At 36.4% G+C, this 16,300-nt stretch overlaps 1 protein-coding gene across 1 annotated transcript; it reads left to right on the top strand.

Moving 5' to 3' along the window:
- Positions 1 to 245: 245 nt before the first annotated feature.
- On the top strand, positions 246 to 15,773 carry LOC145769184 (von Willebrand factor A domain-containing protein 2-like). The gene is made up of 20 exons (XM_082580774.1): positions 246 to 402; positions 751 to 843; positions 1,291 to 1,473; positions 1,783 to 1,894; positions 2,461 to 2,612; positions 2,883 to 3,052; positions 3,377 to 3,548; positions 3,741 to 3,905; positions 4,251 to 4,343; positions 4,774 to 4,956; positions 5,267 to 5,378; positions 6,371 to 6,522; positions 6,791 to 6,960; positions 7,288 to 7,459; positions 7,712 to 7,894; positions 8,208 to 8,319; positions 11,521 to 11,672; positions 14,146 to 14,315; positions 14,697 to 14,902; positions 15,362 to 15,773. The coding sequence occupies exons 1-19, from the start codon at positions 246 to 248 to the stop codon at positions 14,883 to 14,885; spliced, it is 2,892 nt and encodes a 963-aa protein (XP_082436900.1). The 3' UTR covers positions 14,886 to 14,902; positions 15,362 to 15,773.
- The last annotated feature ends 527 nt before the right edge of the window (positions 15,774 to 16,300 follow it).

The raw sequence follows: 16,300 nt of genomic DNA on the forward strand, positions 1-16,300 counted from the left end.
TTTTCCAAATATTTTCTGAATATGAGTTCAGTATAAACATTTGGGCTTTTTATTTTTTGATTACACTATAGTTTGTTTGATAACAATGGTTGTAGCAACGTCATGCAATATTAGATTATTTCCTACTCAAAACAAACGTTTCTCATTTAATAAAAAATCGTTACGTCTAGATAAGCCTTGGCAATATTCTGTAATATTTATTTTATTGAAGTAGACGACATTTTGTGATAGATGTTGGTACTCCCATGCCACCGACGGAACGAGTTGTTGAAGAAACCACTCCACCACCCACTTGTAGCGAACCTGGAGAACCAGAAAATGGATACACACGTTGTGGTGGCGACCGCGAGCTTGATGGCACTTTTCTGATTGGTTCAACCTGCGATTATGGTTGTGATATAGGTTAGAATTGAAACACAATTTTTTACAAAAAAACAAAAGGTTAGTTTTATTTCATGTAGTAGCAAAAGTGTTAAAAGTCGTTTTAAAAGGAAACAGCTTCAATGTCACATTTTCTAGCGACACAGAAGAGAATTTGGTTCAAAAATTACAATCACAAAACAAATTTCAAACTTTACTTATTGTTACTTGAAAGGGTAAAGTAAAACTTTTGCAACTTTTTTTTGTGGATTATGTGAATGCATAAACTTAGGTAAATGTAAAAAGTTATGTATAATTTTTTTTAAAACCAACCACAAAAGCGGCTCATACATAAATCAACTACCCAACATAATAAACATCTTTACTCAGGATATACTTTAAATGGAGCGACCATCACAAGATGTGGCAGAGATAAAGGCGGCATTACTGCGTCTTTCAACCCGTCACCCCCCGAATGCATACGTGAGTATTGCTTCGAGAATTGTTACCAATTCCTACACTTTCTTCATGAATCGACAAACCCATTGCCTTCGTCAATAAAAAGCTGATTGCAAAAAGCAACTCAGCAACATCACTGAATACTGAAAAGCTTTTCAAATGTTTTCACGTGTTTTCAAAAATTTTCCACGCTATCTCTTGTGTTAGTCCACATAGCTTCTGACAATTTCTTCCAATTTCTCCACTTACAGACCTTTTTAATAAAAGGAAAAAAAGTACTTTTCTGAATAGACGCCATTCAAGCAGAAGTCATATAAAGCAGCTCGCACCAATGCTGAAACATACCATATGCAATAAACAATATAATTATGTGCCAATATACAGCTACACTATTGCATTTGATAACACGACTTTCATGTGTGGAAGTTTTAATTTGATTTTGCTTTGCCTTAACTACGAATGGTGTTATAGCCAAAACATGCGAACCATTGGAGCTTCTGGAGAACGGAATAACTAAATGCTCGGACGATGAAAAAGTTGGATCTGTCTGCAAGTTTACCTGCGATGAAGGATACACCATTCATCCACCCGAAATTACAGAAACGAAATGTTTGACCACCACAACATGGAGTAATAAGATTCCTTGCTGTATTGGTGAGAACATTTATCGATCCAATTAGTTTTTAGCTATTTGTATTCGGTTATATCTGCCTAAAACTTTGCACAAAATCTTTTTGTATGTTTTTACAAAGTGAATTCTACTTCTAACAACCACAAAAATAATCAAAATACACCATTATATGTAAACAAGTAGGCTTGGAAGCTTTGTTGACAATCTTTTTTTAAAAGTAATTCTTACTTCTCATGCATGCAAGAATAACCTTAAGAGATTTTCGAGCTTGAAGAGATTGCAAACGATGCTGGCTTATTTTCAACTTGCTTCTTGAATCATTTTTTTTGCAGAAAGTTGTTCTCCTGATGCTTTGATTGATTTGGTTATTGTTCTTGACTCTTCCTCTTCAATTTCAAAAGAAAATTGGAAAGTAATGATTCAGTTCACCACCACCTTCATCAGGTTATTGTGGCTCCTATTTAAATTTGTGTTCATTCACTTCAGCAAAAAGTAATTCTACATAAAAATTGTCATAAGGATGTACTGTCAATATTCAGTCAGTAGAACAGTTTTTCTATACATTGATTCAACGTCTACAAACGTCAAATCAAATATTTGAAAATCTGACTTTTCTGGCTGGATAGTGGCTGTACTGTACTGCAAAATTCATCATTTTTACTATGATTCAACGGTTGCAGACGTTAAATAAATATAAAAATGACGGAATTTTTGTTTGGGTTAAGATCAGGATGTCATAAGAATTAGAAAAAGTGATAAAGCTACAAAATCGAAACTGCTGTCCATGAATTTTTCGTTGCATTGGACATTTCACGGATTTTGTTCCACATTTTTCCATGTTTGTCTTTTCAATGTTCAATTGATGAAACACTCTTTATATTTATTTCGTTTTGCTTCGTTTTAAAGTAACTTTCTTTGTTGGGATTGAAATTTTGACCATGAATTGATTTCTGCAGCTCAATATTTTAGCCCACCTTCCCAATCCAACTTTCTTATGTTTTTTATTGCAGCAAGTTAAATATTCGTCCGGATGCTGCCAACATCGGTGTGTTTCGCTACAATGAAGTTGTCCATGTGGCCTCGAGAATATTTCTCAAAGATTATGCCAATGACAGGGATGGTTTGATAAATGCTGTAAAACAAATTCCTTACAATGGTGTAGGTAACGTAATGTTGATTCTTTGATTAATTGTTTTAAAAAAAATTTTTTTCACTCTTTCACAGCTAAAATTCGATTTCAACCTGATAAATCATCTACAGGTAGACTTATTCAAATAAAATAGAAAAAGAAGAATTGTCAATTTGTAACAGAAGTTCCAAATAACTTCCCGACCTGAATCTTTGTGATACGTTCATTGTATAATTGCTTGATGCTTTGAAAAGAATGCAATTCTCTCACTTCTGAAATTGCTCTAGTATTGTTACAATGTAGGTACCAAGACTGGCAATGCGCTCCGATACGCCAGGCATGTTATGTTTAGAACCGAAAACGGAGATCGCCCAAAGGCTTCAAATGTGATTTTAGTTATCACCGATGGAAAGGCTCAGGACAACGAACTTGTAGTTCAACAATCCAATGCTTTGAGAGGTACTGGAATCCTGGTGAGTGCTTTTTTTATCTATTTGAGAGATGCTTTCATTGTTGATGTTTCGATGCTATTTTTTCAAATCATTGTTGCTGAACATAAGATAAATTTTTGAGGTTGACAGAAAGTTATCATAAAAAATTTACTTTCGTTTTCAACTGAGTTTTCAATCTATACAGCACTTCAACTTTTTGCAATGTAAAATATTGTTAAATCCGGCAAGTAAAACATAACTTTGATGTGTCGGATTTGTCATTGCATAGTGCTTGGGATGTTCATTTGGAAATTGAGCATTAGTATGAACAATGTAAAAATGAGATATTTTATTGCAAATTTTCAGACTTATGCAATTGGAATTCAAGCAGTAAATAACGCTTTGGACATCCCACAACTTAACACGATTGCCGGTTCATCAGACCAACTTATAATCCTCGAAAGAGGTTTTCAAGAACTGAGCGACGCTTTGGCCGGAACTTTGGGTTCAAATATTTGCAAGCCAAGAGCATGCCCAGGTAGATGAACGTTCTTTATTGTTTGATTACGCTATAATCTGTTTGATAACAATGATTGCAATAACGTCATCCAAGATTACTTTCTACTCAAAACAAACTTTTCTCATTTGATAAAAAATCATCAGACTTAGATGAACATTGGCAATATTCTGTAATATTTATTTTATTGAAGTAGACGACATTTTATGATAGATGTTGGCCCTACCCCGCGACCAAACCCTGAAGAAACCACTGCACCGCCCACTTGTAACGAGCCTGGAGTACCTGTAAATGGATTCACACTTTGTGGTGACCACCGCGAGCTAGATGGCACTTTTCTGATTGGTTCAATCTGCAATTATGGTTGTGATTTTATAGGTTAGAATTGAAACACAATTTTTTACAAAAAAGCAAAAGGTTAGTTTTATTTCATGTATTAGCAAAAGTGTTAAAAGTTGTTTTAAAATGGATCAACTTCAATGTCACATTTTCTAGCGACACAGAAGAGAATTTGTTTAAAAACTTACAATCACAAAACAAATTTCAAACTTTACTTATTGTTATTTGAAAGGGTAAAGTAAAACCTTTGCAACTTTTTGTGGAATATGTGAATGCATAAACCGAGGTAAATGTAAAAAGTTATGTATAATTTGTTTTAATACCAACTACAAAGGCGGCTTATACATGAATCATTTACCCAACATAATAAACATCTTTACTCAGGATATACTTTACATGGAGCGACCATCACAAGATGTGGCAGAGATAAAGGCGGCAATACTGCGTCTTTCAACCCGTCGCCCCCCGAATGCATACGTGAGTATTGCTTCGAGAATTGTTACCAATTCCTACACTTTCTTCATGAATCGACAAACCCATTGCCTTCGTCAATAAAAAGCTGATTGCAAAAAGCAACTCAGCAACATCACTGAATACTGAAAAGCTTTTCAAATGTTTGCACGTGTTTTCAAAAATTTCCACGCTATCTCTAGTGTTAGTCCACATAGCTTCTGACAATTTCTTCCAATTTCTCCACTTGCAGACCTTCTTAATAAAAGGAAAAAAAGTGCTTTTCTGAATAGACGCCATCCAAGCAGAAGTCATATAAAGCAGCTAGCACAAATGCTCAAAGATACCATATGCAATAAACAATATACAGCTACACTATTGCATTTGATAGCACGACTTTCATGTGTGCAAGTTTTAATTTGATTTTGCTTTGGCTTAACTACTAATGGTGTTATAGCCAAAACATGCGAACCATTGGAGCTTCTGGAGAACGGAATAACTAAATGCTCGAACGATGAAAAAGTTGGATCTGTCTGCAAGTTTACCTGCGATGAAGGATACACTATTCATCCTTTCGAAATTACAGAAACGGAATGTTTGACCACCACAACATGGAGTAATAAGATTCCTTGCTGTATTGGTGAGAACATTTATCGATCGTACTAGTTTTTTAGCCCTTTTTATTCAGTTATATCTGCCTAAAACTTTGCACAAAATCTTTTTGTATGTTTTTACAAAGTGAATTCTACTTCTAACAACCACAAAAATAATCAAAATACACCATTATATGTAAACAAGTAGGCCTGGAAGCTTTGTTGACAATCTTTTTTTAAAAGTAATTCTTACTTCTCATGCATGCAAGAATAACCTCAAGAGATTTTCGAGCTTGAAAAGACTGCAAACGATGCTGGCTTATTTTAAACTTGCCTCTTGAATCATTTCTTTTGCAGAGAGTTGTTCTCCTGATGCTTTGATTGATTTGGTCATTGCTCTTGACTCCTCCTCTTCAATTTCAATAGAAAATTGGGAAGTAATGATTAAGTTCACCACCACCTTCATCAGGTTATTGTGGCTCCTATTTAAATTTGTATTCATACACTTAAGCAAAAAGTAATTCTACCTAAAACTTGTCGTAAGGATGTACTGTCAATATTCAGTCAGCAGAACAGTTTTTCTATACATTGATTCAACGGTTACAGACGTCAAATCAAATATTTGAAAAACTGACTTTTCTGGCTGGATAGTGGCTATACTGTACTGCAAAATTCATCATTTTTACATTGATTCAACGGTTGCAGACGTTAAATAAATATAAAAAATGACGGAATTTTTGTCTGGGTTAAGATCAGCATGTCATCAGAATTAGAAAAGAAGTGATGAAGCTACAAAATCGAAACTGCTGTCCATGAATTTTTCGTTGCATTTGACATGTCACGGATTTTGTTCCACATTTTTCCATGTTTATGTTTTCAATGTTCAATTGATGAAACACTCTTTATATTTATTTCGTTTTGCTTCGTTCATGGCCACCTGGAGATGCGGCCTGATTTGTCACATTTTGCAGACTTCAATTACAGCTACTGCTAGTGCTTGACTGACATTTTTTGAGATGTTTTTACTATTTGCGGTTTCCTAATGACATAAAACTTTTTGTTGCCTTGGGGAAGCAGTAGTAAATGAGAAAAACTGAGTTGAAAAACCCAAAATCAGACTGTTATTGAAAATTAACAGTCTGACTAAAATCTTCGAAATCAAATTTTCTTGGTTTTTCAACATGTGAGGATGTTAAAACCTAATATGTCATCTGGGGAAAAGAATAAAGAAAGAGTAAAAATCTAATTTTTAGAAAAATTTATTTAAACATTTGCCCAAAGTTAGAAAAACCTGGAAATTTCTGCAAAATGTGACAAATTAGGCAGTATCTTTGGGTGGCCATGCTTCGTTTTAAAGTAACTTTCTTTGTTGGGAATAAAATTTTGACCATGAATTGATTTCTGCAGCTCAATATTTTAGCCCACCTTCCCAATCCAACTTTCTTATGTTTTTTATTGCAGCAAGTTAAATATTCGTCCGGATGCTGCCAACATCGGTGTGTTTCGCTACAATGAAGTTGTCTATGTGGCCTCGAGAATACTTCTCAAAGATTATGCCAATGACAGGGATGGTTTGATAAATGCTGTAAAACAAATTCCTTACAATGGTGTAGGTAATGTAATGTTGATTATTTGATTAATTGTTTTAAAAAAAAAATTTCAGTTTTTCACAGCTAAAATTCGATTTCAACCTGATAAATCATCTACAGGTAGACTTATTCAAATAAAATAGAAAAAGAAGAATTGTCAATTTGTGACAGAAGTTCCAAATAACTTCCCGACTTGAATCTTTGTGATACGTTCATTGTATAATTGCTTGATGCTTTGAAAGGAATGCAATTCTCTCACTTCTGAAATTGCTCTACTATTGTTACAATGTAGGTACCAAGACTGGCAATGCGCTCCGATACGCCAGGCATGTTATGTTTAGAACCGAAAACGGAGATCGCCCAAAGGCTTCAAATGTGATTTTAGTTATCACCGATGGAAAGGCTCAGGACAACGAACTTGTAGTTCAACAATCCAATGCTTTGAGAGGTACTGGAATCCTGGTGAGTGCTTTTTTTATCTATTTGAGAGATGCTTTCATTGTTGATGTTTCGATGCTATTTTTTCAAATCATTGTTGCTGAACATAAGATGAATTTTTAAGGTTGACAGAAAGTTAACATAAAAAATTTACTTTCGTTTTCAACTGAGTTTTCAACCTATATACAGCACTTCAACTTTTTGCAATATAAAATAGTGTTGAATCCGGAAAGTAAAACATAACTTTGATGTGTCGGATTTGTCATGGAATAGTGCTTGGGATGTTCATTTGAAAATCCAGCATTACTATGAACACTGTAAGAATGATATATTTTTATTACAAATTTTCAGACTTATGCAATTGGAATTCAAGCAGTGAATAACGCTTTAGACATCCCACAACTTAACGTGATTGCCGGTTCACCAGACCAACTTATAATCCTCGAAAGAGGTTTTCAAGAACTGAGCGAATCTTTGGCTGGCACACTGGGTTCAAATATTTGCAAGCCAAGAGCATGCCCAGGTAGATGAAGGTTTTAATGCAACGGGCAACACTATTTTTTGTCGTATAGTTAACCTTCTCTATGCGAAAGATTTGTAATAGAGTTCAATATTTGCTGGCGCCCACTTTGGAAACTACTGGTGTGGACTATAGCAACAAATACTACATTTTTATGTGGATTGCTTGGTTTTAAAGTATTTAATCGTTTGATATACAATAAGTTATTGATTATTTCGGCATTTTGGTTGTTTTTATGACGTGTCAATGATTTAGCTCCACCTTGCTCCCCACTGAATGACATCGAAAATGGAAAAGTTTTTTGCCCTGATGGCAATAAAATAGGAGCGATCTGTGAGTTTTCTTGCCGTAAAGGATACAGTCTCTACCCTCCTCATGTAACTGAAACAGAATGTTCAAACGACTCAACATGGAACAATCTGAATCCTTGCTGCTTGGGTAAGTGTAGTCTATACCTCTCCTCAAATAGGATATCAATTGAATCAAATCGATGCCAAAGCCCATATCAATTCACACAAAACTTTAAATTAAACTTTCCCCATTTTTCTGCAATGCAAATTTTCACTTTTAACAGACCCAATATACTGTAGTAGAATATAGTAATTAACATTTAGGCTACACAAAAGTTGTAACTATTGGCTTGACAAAACAAGTTAGAGGTTTTCTTGCAAAAGGAAGCTAATGATACGCTATGAACAATCATTCCAAACCAGTTTTAGTATGATCCACTTCTACGATTGTTTTATCATAGAGAACTGTTCACCTGATGCTTTGGTGGATTTGGTCATTGTTCTTGACTCTTCATCTTCTATTACTCGACCTAATTGGAATGTAATGCTGAATTTTACAACCACCTTCATCAAGTGAGTAGCTACAGAGGTTCAGAACCAGTGTTCATTACCACCCAACTGTTCAAGAGAAGACTTCCAGGGTTCCCTATTGTAATGTATGGCTTTTGAGTGTCTATCTAATAACAACATTTAATTGAGAAATGTGTTTGCAACAAACAGGCATAGCTTTCAGTATATTTTGTACATCTAAAATTTAATGAACATGATAGAATGGTTAAACAATAAATACTATTAATACTATAAAAAAAGTGCTCAATGCCAGGCAAAAAGTCAAACAGCGAAAATTGCATCAAATATATTGTAGTTATTATTTTCTAAAACCTCTACAGCCTGTTTCACCTTAAAAGGGCGATCATCAGAAGGTCTTTATTCAAATAGAATTATGTTTGAATTTATTCTAATTCTATTTAAATAAGGACCTTCTGATGATACCACATTTGAGGTGAAACAGCCTGTAGAGTGCAGAGGTTTTAAACAGTAATAATTATATTTGATGTAATAGATTGGTTATATTTTTACTATGTTATCAACAGTCATTAAATCATTAGTTTATAGGCTATACCCTTTGCATCATCGTTTTTAGCAAGTTAGTGAACAGATTATCACTTTAATTTGTCTCAGCTTATGGCGGTTAAGGCAGTTTGTTTCATACCATTGGGGTATTTAACCCTATTCGGACTGACGGGTCGACAAGTTCCATCCATACCTAAATCTTTCATTGTCGTCGTCGTCTGAGCCTCTGGGGCCGAGGGTCTATCATTTTACCACCCCAGATTCACGATGTTCCCGGACTACACTGGAAGGCTACTAGAGAGCAGCCAGTCTTTGGTTTCATCATCCATGACACGCAGACCTTCCACTCCGTTAGGTGGCTTGAAGATGGAGCAGTCATTGATGATGTAGTCTGCGGTCTGTTCCTTGGCACCACATTCACAGGAGGAGGAAGAGGCCATTCCCCATTGGTGCATGGTTATCCATCTGGATCATCTTTCATCGATTACATAAAAGTTACTGGCTCAAATTAACTAAAGTTTTATGACTTTTCCTAAACATCATTCACCATTGGTTTAGTAATAAAATGACATTTTTGTTTAGTATAGTTTTGTAGTTATCAGCAGTTTTCGACACCCTACTCCCAAAATTGTCTGCAAAACTAATAAAAGATTAACCAGCGTGAAATTGAATAGGGATTATGAGGGATTAACTTCACCACTGAATTTTGCGTCAGCAGTTGTCGTAAGAAAGTAGGTCATGTCAAGAAAGTATAAGTGGACCATGCGTGTCTTTAACGAAGAGATTAGCGATTTCAAGGAGATTATGGCGGAGACATTAGACAAATTTAAAAAAAAATGACTACTTTTAGCAAAATGGTACTGCTAATTTGCATTCATCAAATGCTGGCATTTGCACAACAATCTAACCTCTTAGTGTAATTTATTAAGTTAAGAATCGATTTCGCTATAGTAATAGCATCTTCAGCTAGCACATGTAAAAAAAAGAAGAAAATTTGAAAAATACGTAAAATGAACAAATAAAGCAAACTCCGATGTTATCAACACGCATAAAAATTATATTTTAAATAGATGGTTACATAATATTAAAATCAAAACCTGCAAGCCTAAATCTTAACTGGTGTTCTCCCACGGTTTCCAACAATATTCTGGTACAAAATTCAAGAAATACATTAACCTGATCATCCGTCTAGTAAATTACAACAGTTTAAGAAGGCGAATACAAAGAAAAAACGCAATTTAGTTTCAGTCCATTGCCGTAAGTTTATATCGATAAAGCGTCAATAAAGAATAAGTGTAAATGGGCATCCATCTAGTAAATTACAACAGTTCAACAAGACGAATACAAAGAAAAACGCAATTTAATTTCAGTCCATTGCCATAAGCTTACATAGACAAAGCGTCAAAAAAGAATACGTTTAAATGGGCATAGTTGAAGAATCTACACCACAGGGGTCGGAGGTTGCTGATGACATGGGATTTAAGTGGTTGGTCGAATCAATTTCTGTATGTTTATGGTGGCTTTGATTGTATGTAACCATTTATCTTCAGCGATGTCTAAATAATGTTTGCTGGGTTGTTCGGCGAAAGTAACGACAAAGCAGTCTGCCAAAGCTGGTTTCTTTTTGAGTTTAATATTGTAAAAAGCAAAATAGCAAAATAGCAATATAGCAAAAAGCTGGTAGAGTATGTGTGTCCACTTAAAATTTTAACCAGTCTGTCAATAATTTTGCTTTAACTTTGCGAAAAAAGCAAGCAAGTTTTTATATTAAAAGTTATTAGAAAATGAAAGTTTGGGTGGAATAAGTCCACACGTCAGGCCATTAGCTGTCAAAAATAGCTTGGTTCGTCGTCGTCGTCGTGTGAGCGTCTGGGGCTGAGGGTCTATCCTTTTACCACCCCATTTTCACGATGTTCCCGGACTACACTCTGTTGCGCCTCTATACGGCTGCATTGACACTGTTTGCTTTGTAAAGCGCTGTGGAGCAACGCATTCTGCGATGGATACAGCGCTATATAAAAACTAACATTATTATTATTATTATTACACTGGAAGGCTACTAGAGAGCAGCCAGTCTTTGGTTTCATCATCCATGACACGCAGACCTTCCACTCCGTTAGGTGGCTTAAAGATGGAGCAGTCATTGATGATGTGGTCTGCGGTCTGTTCCGAGGAACCACATTCACAGGAGGAGGAAGAGGCCATTCCCCATTGGTGCATGGTTAAGCGGAAAAGCCCGACGCCCGTACGGAGACGGTTGAGGCGCACCCATGCCTGTCTTGGTAGTGTTAGACCGATGGGGCGTGTGTCTGCGTCGGGGATGAACGAATAGAGTCTGGTGGCGGTTGACTTCCATTCAGAACTCCATTTATGGTCCGCCCAAGCAGCCGCAGAGATGTCTTGTACATCAGCTTCGTTGATAAGAAGTTCAAATAAGGTTAACAGAAAAAAGGTTGAGAAGCTCTTGGTTACTTGGTTAGAGGAATAAACAATAGGGATACAGCAATAAAGGAATAAGCAACGTTGAAAGAAAAGTTGTTTTGTCTCAAAAGTCGTATTTTGGGCTTAAGTAGTTCTTCAACTCAGGTCTTCTATTGTAATGTTTGCATTGTTCACAACGCTTCAAAAACAATAAAAAATGCTTCAGTTAATAATTGATCGGCTTTAACTTTTCATTACAGCTTTTATTCTGTTTTTCAGCAATCTCACCATTCGTCCAGATGCTGCAAACGTTGGTGTGTTTCGCTACAACGAAATCATAGATCGGAAGTCGAGAATATTTCTAAAAAAACATGCAAATGATAAGGCTGGGTTGATAAAAGATGTACAGAAAATTCCCTACAGGGGTGAAGGTAACGTATACTGTTTTTTTTTTATTTATTGGTGATGTTTGTTGCTTCAGCAACCGCAAACAATCATTATTGCTTCCATTAAGATTTAATTATCTGGAAAATGAAAGTTGACAAAATGTCACGCTGGAATTAATGACATGTAAGACGAAAGGAATGTGGCGTGGCAAAGTTGTAAGCTAAAGCATTGAGGTGAAACGGGGTTGAAAATTGTTTTTGAAGACAGCCCTGGAAAACCTTTTGTAGTAATAACACCATCAACGTGTTATAAGTCTGATTTTTTAGTCGTAGAGCTTATAATAGAAAGTAACAGAAACAAAACCAAAACCTTATTTTGGTATGTTTTCCAGCGAGCAACTATAAAAATAATAATTAAGTTATCGTACTTTGGCTGGATGGCGCAGCCAATAAGCTCTCGCTTTTCAATAACGCGAACCTGGTTCGACACCAGGCTTAAGCTGGTTGTCGAAACACACCTCTGACCACTACCCAGATTGTAGTAAATTGACTGCGCATGGCTGCTCAAGGAAAGGTAGCTGCAAGAAATGACGTAACCACCCTACTCCCGTCAATGTTGCTCAACCCCAGTCCGCAGACTAAAATAGTTCTGAGTGAGTCCGTGAGTAGGCTACGTCAACGTTAGAATATATATATATTTTTTGTTACTTCTTACACTCGTCGCGTAATATTTCTTTAACTGGCGTGACAACTTCCACAGTGTAAATTAACAAACCTTTTAACCGAATAGTGACTTGAATGTCCATTATATTTTCTTACTGTTGACAATTCCCAACTTAGCGCGTAAAGAAAAGGCAAAGCAGCGCTTTTGTTGCTTGCTTCTAGAGTTCTTCCTGGCGTCAAGTAGTCATTTCTCAAAGACTGCTGGACTTCAATGTCAGCTGGACTTCAAATCAGCGCCCAACTGAATGACCAATAGCGACAACAACTGGATAGCTAAGTTGCTTGTCTCAAGTGATTTTTCCACCTTAACTTAAGTTTCCGGATCGAATCTTCCTCAAAGTAGGCTACATGAGAGCATATATTTCCGAGTTGAATTGGTAGCTTGTAGTCTTTGACACAATTGCAGTCGAGTGTTTAACAGCTAACGTAACAAATAGTTCATTTCGACAAGACATTTGGTCGACAGGACATTTGGTCGACAGGACGTTTGGTTGACAGACATTTGGTCGACAGACATTTGGTCGACAGGACGTTTGGTCGACAGACAATTGGTCGACAGACATTTGGTCGACAAGATATTTCGTCGACAGGACATTCGGTCGACAGAACGATTCATTTTAGGGTTAGGGTTAACTAACCCTAACCTAACCCTAACCTAACCCTAACCTAACCCTAACCTAACCCTAACCTAACCCTAACCTAACCCTAACCTAACCCTAACCTAACCCTAACCTAACCCTAACCTAACCCTAACCTAACCCTAACCTAACCCTAACCTAACCCTAACCTAACCCTAACCTAACCCTAACCTAACCCTAACCTAACCCTAACCTAACCCTAACCTAACCCTAACCTAACCCTAACCTAACCCTAACCTAACCCTAACCTAACCCTAACCTAACCCTAACCTAACCCTAACCTAACCCTAACCTAACCCTAACCTAACCCTAACCTAACCCTAACCTAACCCTAACCTAACCCTAACCTAACCCTAACCTAACCCTAACCTAACCCTAACCTAACCCTAACCTAACCCTAACCTAACCCTAACCTAACCCTAACCTAACCCTAACCTAACCCTAACCTAACCCTAACCTAACCCTAACCTAACCCTAACCTAACCCTAACCTAACCCTAACCTAACCCTAACCTAACCCTAACCTAACCCTAATCCTAACCTAACCCTAACCCTAGCCCTAACTCTAACCTAACCTAACCTAACCCTAACCCTAACCCTACCCTAACCCTAACTGTAACCCAAATGTCCTGTCGACCAAATGTCTTGTCGACCAAATGTCTGTCGACCAAATGTCTGTCGACCAAATGTCTTGTCGACCAAATGTCTTGTCGACCAAATGTCTTGTCGACCAAATGTCCTGTCGACCAAATGTCTGTCGACCAATTGTCTGTCGACCAAACGTCCTGTCGACCAAATGTCTGTCGACCAAATGACTGTCGACCAAATGTCTTTCGACCAATCGACCGGCCACCTTGTAGCCGAAGCCACTACTCTTGATTTTATTAAACTTGTAAAATGACTGTAAGAGGAAGGTTCTCATGATATGTAGTGCGTGTCGAAAATAAACAACCACTTCTGTTAAGTTAAGAGAATTGTTGGATAGCTTAATTTATTTTATGTGACTCATATGTATTTTATGTGAGCCCTCAAAAATTTATGCTGGTGTGAAAACAGACTAGGGCCTCAACAGTTTGAAAACCACTGTATTAGTAAATATTTCTACCTTCTGAAACCCATTAACTGAGTAAAAGAGCTTTACCGTATGTTGTTTTATAGGAACTCTAACCGGCAATGCTCTAAAATACGCCCGAGAGAGTATGTTTAACGAAGCAAACGGAGACCGGCCAAAAGCGAATAATGCTATTATTGTCATCACTGACGGCATAGCTCAAGACGGTTCACTTCTGATCTCAGAATCTACAACTTTAAGAGAGAAAGGGGTTATTGTAAGATATTATATTTATCCTACTTTCATGCTACGTTTTTTTTTTTAATGTTGTGGCATGGTATAAATTTTCTCTATTAGATAGTACCAACCATATTCTGCAAAATTATTGACAAATGCTTTATCTAATGTAACACTATTTGCGACAGAAAGTGTGGTTGTGCCATATTACATTTGCTTTTCCGTTTTGATAGAGAAATCGTACGGTATATAAATTCTGGCTGTAGAACTTAAGTAATGTCGGATGTGAGGTAATAAAGCTTGTTAAAAAAAATCTTAGAAATAATAACTTAATGCAAAACTTGATTTGGATGTCGTAGATTTTTATTTTGATAGTTCGGATGTCATAACACCTGATTGATATGTCATAATGCTTTCATAGACTTATGCAATTGGAATCCAGGCAGCAGGCAACGAACTAGATCTCCGCCAACTTAAAACAATTGCTGGTTCTCTAGACCATCGTATAATTCTAACTAAAGGTTTTCAAGAACTGGGAGAAAGTTTGGCGACGTCACTGGGGGCAAATATCTGTGCGCCAAGAGGATGTCCAGATATTGTATATGGCTAGCGATGTTATCTTGTGTGGTGAGATTAGTATGCTTGAAACCTGATAAGTTTTCTCAACAAATATTGTAAAATATATGTCTATAAGTGTATGCCACTATAAAATAGCATATAGTTTTATGTGATTTTGGAAACATTATTGTTTTTGCCTATGATGGACACTTGGACAGTTACTTCATAACAATGCCGGAACAGCTCACTGAGTAACAAATACATCTTTGTGATGCTTAATCTCTATATGATGAAATATATTTTTCTTTATGTTTGAATTTCAAAGGGATTGTTTTTGACTTGTTCGGTGTCGAGTGTTGCCAGAATCAAGTTTTTAATAAGCCTTTCTCAGTCCAAAGATGACGATTTTACAGTTAATCATCCACACCACAGAGTACTCTTCCTGTCTCTCGTCTTTACTCTCTGATAGATAAATTAGTAGATAACCATCATTAATTATTCATTTATGTTTTTTTTGTTTTTTTTCAGAGTATCGAGGTTAAACGTCATTAAGAGCTTGTTCTTGGTTGATTACGTGGCAAGAAGACATTTGAATCCAGAAAACTTTTGATTTCAAGCTTTTCTTGGATTTTTTTTCTATTAATTTAACTAAGCTCATATTCCACTACACCATCAATCATGCTATCAGTTTATATTCAAAAGTTCACTATACAGAATATTGAATACTAATCGCATTTATCAACGCATTCCTGCTACTCTTAAGTTTCTAAAGCTTCGGTAGGACTCTTTTGCTTAGCCATAAGTCTGTGTTCATATTAAGTTCAATTTTTCACAAAGGTATCTTTGCACGTATGATAGCCTATATTCAAGACCAGAACCACGTAAATATATTTATCTGATTGTTGCAGATCGTAGAATATACGCTGTTTATTGCTGTATCATCGACGCTGTATCTTGTGATTGAAGTTGACAAAATACAAAATAATTAGACAGAATTTTCACCTTGTGGTGTAAAAAACGCGAAGTCTTGCACTGCGGCAATGATTGAAACAGTGAAATGCAACGTTTTAGGAAATGAACTGTTAGGGTTGGTAAAGTCGTCAATCGTAAGGATTTGGCTTCGTCCCGAGTGGTAGGATCAATATGGGAATCAAGAACGTGCTGAGAATCGCAACTTTAGCCATCTTGGTTCTGTGAATACGGTGCGTTACGTGTTGCCAGATTTCCTATAAATTTCCAGACAAAAAGCTAATTTTTACTACACAGTTAAAGTTTAGCCAATGTTTCTAGCCAAGCCTCGACCAAAATTTTCAAACACTGTAGGCTATAAATTAATCTAAAGTGATAAATTGTCAAATCACCTGTCAGATGTAAGCCTGGGTAGCAATGCAGTGAGTAGCAACCCACTCATGTATCGATCACTGGTGTTGTCCTAAAATTTTAATTGGGAGACCTTATTAAAACTTG

Source organism: Aplidium turbinatum, chromosome 4 (genome assembly GCF_918807975.1).
Source record: "Aplidium turbinatum chromosome 4, kaAplTurb1.1, whole genome shotgun sequence".
NCBI lineage: Eukaryota > Metazoa > Chordata > Ascidiacea > Aplousobranchia > Polyclinidae > Aplidium > Aplidium turbinatum.